An 8,406-nucleotide genomic window follows, 5' to 3' on the forward strand; every position below is an offset into this window, starting at 1 on the left:
TTGTCCCCGAGTAAAAATGAAGGATATCGAACCTTGCGGATTGGGTTTTGTTTTTAGTTAATGTAGATGACGGAAAGAAAGAAAAGTATGTATCCCCCTTGGCACAACTTTGTGTGATAGGTAGAGTCTAGAGGGTTTTCTGAAAAGAGAAGTTAGAGAGAAAGAGAGTATTGTATATATATGTAATACCATGTAATCCTTTCTCCTTAGATTTCATTCCCACTTATTATTTTGGTATGCAGAGAGTGGTGAGGTTGTCTTTGTTAGTTGCAGAGTGTTGTTGTTGTTTTTGTTATGTAATTAGTAAAGTCACCGGAATCTGTTCATGTAATTCCTTTTAGCTCTGGGAGAGAGCGATCAAATAGATTCTGCCGGTGGCTGTTTTGTTATGACTGAATCAACTTAGTAACAAAGAACTGCACCAGATAACTTTCACAGTAAAAATTCTTTTGTAAAAAAGATGGAGAAGTGGGGCATCGATCCCCATACCTCTCGCATGCTAGGCGAACGCTCTACCATCTAACCTACATCCCCGGTTTGAGAGAACAGCAAATAGTTTTACTAAACTTCAAATGAAAATAAATTCTGTTTGCCAACATTACAATAATTAAAACTTAGTGTCATCCACCACCAGCAGCAAACACTCCTACAAAATAAGACCAACTCTCTTTAGTGCTAAACCTGCAATCCCACCTCCTACTATCACTGGTTCCTTTTTATTTTTCATCATTTCTTCCATGTTTTTTTTCTCCAGAATTACGTTGTTCTTAAGGTTTAAACCCAATGCATCTAAATAGATACATCAATGATTCAAATACACCAAAAGTTGTAATTTTTATGAATGATGAAAACTTTAAAATCACCAAACTAAATCTTAATTATTTTCGTTATGGTAACTAGTGGGAACCTTTTGTTTTATACTAGGGAGAGTACGTATGAAAGGTCCACTATATATGATATGGTTTGAATCATTCATCTGCAGGTGACATTCTTGGATGGGATGGGTACTGCGATTGGATACCTTCCCAAGTTCTTACTCCATCAATAAGATCCCTGCACAAAGACACCACCTCTGTCACTTTGACACGAATCTGATCCTTGCTGTCTCTTTCTCTGATAGTCACTGTTGTTGGTGAATTCACCACTATTGTTTCTGTATCAACAGTAATGGCAAATGGCACACCAACTTCATCTGTTCTTGCATATCGTTTCCCTATTGTATTGCCTGTTTCATTTAAGAATCCAATTAAAATCATGTACCAATAAAAGTAAACGGAGATACATTGTTGTGTCTGTGTGTTGGGGGAACTAGAAGCATTCCAAGAAACTATATATGTTGGGAAATTTAGATGTAAGGCGTACCTGTATCGTCATATTTGTTATAAATTCCAGCAGCAGTTAGTGATTTTGAGATTTGGCGGGCAACTTTCTCATATTCTGGCTTCTTAACAAGTGGAAAGACAGTGCACTTGGTAGGAGCTACAACAGGGAGGAAACGGAACACATTCAACTGTTCATCCCCTGCTTTGTTTGGCCTCGTGTAGAATGAATGCTCATAGAGGCAGTAAATTACTCGCCCAATGCCAATAGATGGCTCGATCACAGATGGCGTGAAGACTCTCTGATATTCTTTCTTTATCTCCTTGGAAATTGAGACCATGTTTGATTTAATGGTGACAGCCTTTCCTAGAGCACATACTTGAAACTCCACCTCCCCTTTCGAGTCCAAAGCAGCTTTCACTTCCATAGCCTCTTTTTCATCCATGGCCTATACGACGCAGCACAGGAGATAAAATGAATAGCAGGCATGGGCAAAAATGTAACACCTCAGAAAAAACTAACTGATGATACATGCAGATTATATGGATACCTCTAATGCTTCCACTATCTTCTTTTGGTTACCCTTGAATGCAAGACCCAGCTCCTTCTTCACTGGAGTAATAACCAGTTTCTGAAATACAAACCCTAAATAGTTTATCTCTGTCTAGTTCTTCTAATAAGTTATCTTCTAGTTCTTCTTCTGTTAAATCAAACCCTAAATAGTTTTATCTCACCTTATTATCATTGCCGTCGTCTCTACCATAGAGATGGTTAAGCTGGATTCTGAGCTGCACCTTGGTAAACTCACTTCCACGGATGAGAGTTCCAAAACGTTGTATAGAAAACGGATACTTTGTATAGGAAAGGGAAGCTAATCATCAACGGTTGTCTCCTGTGTTGCAAGGCTAGTGAAACTGCCTCTCACCTTTTATTTCACTGCAAGTTTTCTTCTTAAATATGGAAGTTCTTTATGGATGGAACTAAAACTCTATGGGTTATGCCTAATTGCATAGATAAAATCATCAAGAGCTGGAGATGTACGTAATTGGTCTCATCCAGTTGGGAAAAAACTTTGGTCTGTTTTGCCTGCAGCTATTTGCTGGACCAGATGGAAATCAAGAAAGATATCCGTGGGGAGAGACTCCATAGATCAAAAAGAGAGTTCTAAGTTGAGACAATCTTGGGTCGATTTGTTTCAAAAATAAAATAAAAAAAGATTGGCAGCTTCAAAAAATAAAATAAATAGGCAGACAGTATCTCTGCGATGTTAATAATCAAATCCAAAGATATAGGCCAAAATATATATTATCCCTACTTAAAATGGCCGCGTACCAATTTCCTAAACCTGAAACTCGTTGTATCAATTTCCTCACCGACAGCATCTTGGTCTAACTCATCAGTAACATCATCCCATGGAGTAACCCGGCGTGGACGAGCTGTTGTGTATCTCTTTGAATTTTCTCCCAAAACTTCCAATGACGCCAAGGTATTTATGTGAGCAATTGCTTCGACATCCCTGATGTGATCAGTTGATGCTTTGTTGGAAGTCATCTTCAAATATTTGGTTTTCATGTCATAACAACAAAGCACAGATTCATCTCGTAATAATATGATTTCTCCGTTCTTTGTACGTAAAATCGGCTGGAACTTCTCTCCATGAAAGTCTGGTACGGCTTTCTGTAAGTCTATAATAAACTGGGTACACCAGGTCTCCTTTGAGTTGTTATTTTCAATCAAGGAACAGACTTCTACCAGACTCGACCAATTTATATATAGACACAAATGCCTTCCGAGTGCTACAAGTCCACATTTGCGTACATACTGACGGTGATCCATCCAAGGAGGGTCTGGTAGGAATCAAAACTCTTCATTAGCCAAGTCGAAGGCCACAACTAATTTGTCTTGCCTAATCCAATAAATAGCATCATTTGCATAAGTACCTTTACCCTCCAGTCCATAGAAAACTCTACCTGTCGCTCTCCACCCACGACCACTGCCAAGTGTGTATACTTCGACATTTCCGTCTGCGAAATAGTCGTTGGGGTAATGAATTCTGACAACCTTGTACTCATTAGTTGATCTAACATACCCAAATCCGCATGCTAGACGACCATACATGTCAACCTCTCCTCCCTTTACACGACCAAGCTGATCAGGATCAACGTCTTCTTCGTTTAAAACTAGTTGAGGAAGATAAACGTATTCTCTGGTAAGGGGATTACAAATGTAGATGGGATCTAAAACTAAATTGTGGTTTTGGAATGCGCAAACCAAACCATTGCAGGAGCCAACTAAGTGATTATACATATCCTCCTCATGCATACGAGGATGATAGATCCTTTTCAGGTTTTGATTGTAAATGTATTTCTCATCAACGCTAATCCTATCACTTGCTTGTCCTCCATTGAAAAGCAACGTTCTGTTGCCGGACATGGAGATGCGGCAAGCAAAAAAGAGACATGGCTCCTCCACCTTATTATCATTGCCGTCGTGGTCGCTACCATGGAGATGGTTAAGCTGGCGTCTGAGGTGCATCTTGGTAAACTCACTTCCGCGGATGAGACTTCCAAAACGTTTACAAACTAATTTGCACTCTAAAACTGATTCAACTGGAACCCTAGAAAGGAGTTCTACTAAGATATCCGTGGGAAGAGACTCCATCGATGAAGCTTGTGGTAAGTAAGTACTAATAACACAAATCAAAAACCAAAAAAGGGTTCTAAGTTGCGACAATCAATCTCCAGTACTGCTTGGATGGCCGAGAAAATCCTGGGTCGATTTGCTTTTCTAGGATGCCAAAGACCTTATTATATTATATATATTCCTTTGTTTCAAAATAAATATCCTGGTTTATATAAAACAAGGTAGTATATATACCACTCGTCGATGTACAAAGACTAAGAAAAGGAAATCATCTAGTTACTGGGAAACCGAACTAGAACTAGGAAAGGAAATCGTCTAGCTAGTTTAGCAATCAAAATAAGAACTAGGAAAATGAAATCTTAATAAGAAACGGAACAATGGAAAATTCCTTCTAGAAGAATTGATATGGATTTAAGATGCAGTAATGAAGATACCATATTACCATGTGACATATCCAAGTTCTTATGTCGGTTTTCTAGATACCGACAAGCTTATCTGTTTGGGCTTACAGCTTGATTGAGCCTATATAACCATTGGTTCGGCCTGTTACCGGAAATATATGTTTGTCATCTTTTCTAGAGGTGAGCATTTGGCCCGGAATCCGCAGATTTAGCCGGGACCATTCATATTTTTGCGGCTGGTGTCCGAACCATTAGCTAATAGGTTGGATACGGATGCGATTTTTGAAATCCAATGGATTATGAGTTGTGCCCGAATGTAATCTTGCAAATCCGATTGACATCCATATCCGTTAGTACATTTTTTTTAATCAAAGGTCTTATGTTCAAATATGAGTTAAAGATACGAGACCAATATATGCATAGGTGGACATACTTGATCCCAAATACACCAACAACATCTTATTTTAAAGGGTTCGGGTTTTTCTTTCTCTTGAAATTTCAAATACCTTCAAAGAATTACACTAAAATCTAGTTTAAAGCCTTAAATAATGTAGTCTAATTTCTAAAACCACCCATGAATTTGTTGTTTTTATTTCTCTATTATAAATTTAAATTATAAAACAAATTCATCGGATTATTGGCATCCAATCCGTCCATCCGTGCATCCATTGGATGTAAATTCGTTGGATGTTGGATTAGATGTGGATGCCAAATTAGAAATTCGTAATGAATTGGGTTGGATGCGGATGAGGTGAAAACCGGTCCATACCGGCCCATGCCCATCCCTAATCTTCCCCTTTAAATAGGGGCGATCAGTGAGCGTGGATAAAGGTGTAAATTGGGTCGTGCCAACACGGATACATCCCAGCACAACACGTGAGTTTGTCTAGTACGACACAACACATAACACGTTAGCTTAATGTGTTGTGTTGGGTTATGATAATCGACACCATGGTGCAGCATAACACGTGGCACAACACAACGCGAGTAAGTAAGTTGCACAACACAACACAACACGCTAATAAAGTACGTCATAACATATATGAAATACTTCACAATACGGTACAATACAACACATTTTTTTTTGTATATTTCACGAAACAGTGTTTATTCTAACCATTTTTTGACATTATATCTTCGTTGTGTCGAATTGTTTCAATAACCACACATGTAATATCTAAATATGTTGAAAGTACTTATTTTGAAAAATATAAAATAAATGTGCCAGGAACAGCACAACACGCTCTCAAGCATGCCACAACACGACACACCTTAATTTCCGGCACGGCACAACACGACACGTAGCACGGCGGGTTCGCCTCTAAATGGGATGTGACACTACACCAAAAACAGGATTTTGTCACAGGATATATGTGTTACTAATTCAATTTGTAACACATATATGCCGTTAGAGAAACATTGTGATATTAATTGTTATCCTCTTTTGTAACAGGTTTCACTGTGACAAAAATTGATTACAGTCACATTTACAATTTTTTCATTAGCTAATAGTAATAGTTAACCTAATTTTAGAACAGTGACACGTGGACATTTGTCACAATAATTATAAGAGCATCTCCAATGCTAGGGGTGAAGGTCTTAAAAAGACAAGACACCTAGGATTTAGCACTTTTCTAACCAAGAATTTATCTCCAATGCCAAGGTCAAGGTAAGGTAAAAGCATGACATGGATGCCATCTCATAAGAAAGGGTAAAGGAGAAAGTCATATCTTTACCTTCTCCATGATCCAAGGTCTTTTGACACATAATCAATTCTTTATTTCAAAATTAATTTGTCTCTAAGTTCTAGGGTAGTAATATCTTGGCATTGGAGATGAAATTTGAGGTAGAAAGTATAACTTTCATTTTTTTTTAGCCACATAGTAATGACCCACAACAAAAAGGTATTAATAGGACCTCCACCTAGGATTACCTTCACCCCTAGCATTGGAGATGCTCTAACAGATTTAACTGTTATTCTAACTTTGCAACAATTAGTTGATGACACATGTCTTGCACCGCCACGTAGGCAACTATTAAGGTTTTCCGCGCGTCACTTTTTCTTACGACTACAATCACACATATAAGTATTGCACACTTTTTGCAACAAATTCCCAATAGACACCTATCATCTTTTTGTCACTATTGTTGTAACTTTAAATTGTTACGTAACTGCATTAAGATGATGACACGTGTTGTTTTTCTTCACAGTTTTGGTCACAGTTAACTCTGTGACAATTCTTTCAATAATAATTAAAAAAAATGGATAGTCCAGATCATTCTCATGGACCTGGCCTTCCAGTTTACAGGCCTGCACAACGAAACCTGAAACACAACGAAACACAGGCCTGCAATACAACAACTGAACCTGAAACACATGCCAACAATCTTGTATTTTTCGATCTGTTGAACATTCTCAATTTGCAAACTATCCCCAATTTACAATTCATACATACACATTTACAAAAAGTCATTCTATTCATTACGAGAACAAATTCAGAAATAACTGACCAACATATGGACATCACAAAGATTTAAGTAAAAAAGTTAAATTCAAAGACAATATCTTTCTTAGTACAAGAATCCCATGAAACTGACCCAATAGATTTTAGAGATTTGTTTGACTTGCCTCGACTTGCAGGGGTCTTTCCTCCCTTGGGGTAAGGAGTACCTTGACAAACATCACCACTTTTCTTGCCATCAGCACCTGCAAAAATGTGGACAATTACAAAAAATTAGAACAAATAAGAAAATGGCAGCGAAGCAAGCCAAATGAAAAAAGATTTTCACCTGACTCCCGAGGAGTTTCTACTTAAACATTTTTGTCCAAGTCTCTTATTTCCCTATAAGAAACACATAAAGTTGTAGTTGGTAAGCAGTTGCAAATACAGAGAACTCTTACTGAAGCTAATCATGGAAGTACTAAAAACGACGACATTCTTAGCAAAAAGTAAACCACAAGGTTGGACAATTCCTGAAAAGCAAGGGGCGTGGACAAAACAAATTATGAGACATGATCAATAAAGCAAATTTTGAGAATATTTAAGTACTCTCCCTTAACGCAGCTTTATGTAGAGATGATGAGCGCATATAGGCTTTCATGAGCCTGAAAAGAACAGATTCATAAGAAATAACTCCAGGGAAAAAGAATCCATTGGAAAACTTGCAAATGCTCAATCAGTAGACTCACTTTTGGATGAAGGTAGATGAATTCGACCACAAAAACAGAACAACCAAAGTCAATATAGCACAGTGGTAGACCACACAAACCACCATCAACTAAAAATGTTCTTGATTTAACTTTAATGTTATGAACCAAAAATCTACCAATATTCACCCTTGACATGATCCTCATATCAAACATCTAGGCAGGTCCAAACTGCAAAAAAAATATAAAACCACAAGAAAAAATTGCAGTCAATAAGAAGTAGAGGATAACAGCTGCAGAAGTAAAGCAACAAGAGGCGACTGCTTACAGAAACTATTCAGTTTCTCCAGTGGAGGAACTCCAGCAGCACAATGGCACGAGCACATATTGAAACATCTATTATTTGAGCAGTCTTTGCAACAGATTGTTAACAATAAAAAAACCACATCAAACAATAGGTTATGTGAATTGCACTAGATTTAATCAGACTTAGGCAAGGTAGAATGAACCCATAAAAGGGTTTGTAAAAACCAGAATTCAGAGACATAGAAGAATTTCAGCAGAATCCTCTGTCATACGTTCTCCAACTTTACACTCAAAATCTATCGGTCAGCTTAATGTGCCTTTTGTCTACAAAGAAGCCAAATAAGAGGCAATCAACGACTAGTTATGAGTTTAAGCAAACAGACAATCACCAATATATAACATAATAACCCACCCTCGATTTTAACAGGCATGCCTAATCACTTTAAATTGGGATACAAACTCCTCCGATTTGAAAGGGGAGGTACAGTCAGACACTCATCTTTCAGAAACACCAGCTGAAACAAAGATAATTCCAAGGAATGAGAACATCAAAGTATAACACAACTATCAAACTATACAAGGACCTCA

General features: G+C 37.7%; 1 protein-coding gene across 1 annotated transcript; it reads right to left on the reverse strand.

Moving 5' to 3' along the window:
* Nucleotides 1-3,177: 3,177 nt before the first annotated feature.
* Nucleotides 3,178-7,279, reverse strand: LOC113290054 (F-box protein At3g07870-like). Its single transcript, XM_026539588.1, has 3 exons — nt 7,267-7,279; nt 6,963-7,071; nt 3,178-4,006 (listed from the first exon to the last, which is right to left on the reverse strand). The coding sequence occupies exons 1-3, from the start codon at nt 7,277-7,279 to the stop codon at nt 3,178-3,180; spliced, it is 951 nt and encodes a 316-aa protein (XP_026395373.1).
* Nucleotides 7,280-8,406: the final 1,127 nt, after the last annotated feature.

This window comes from Papaver somniferum, chromosome 1 (genome assembly GCF_003573695.1).
Source record: "Papaver somniferum cultivar HN1 chromosome 1, ASM357369v1, whole genome shotgun sequence".
NCBI lineage: Eukaryota > Viridiplantae > Streptophyta > Magnoliopsida > Ranunculales > Papaveraceae > Papaver > Papaver somniferum.

Coding starts and splice junctions, on each gene's coding strand:
- LOC113290054 (XM_026539588.1), bottom strand. Junction 4,007..6,962: donor AAATCTCTAAAATCTATTGG/GTCAGTTTCATG, acceptor TTGTGTTATTAG/TACTTACTTACCACAAGCTT.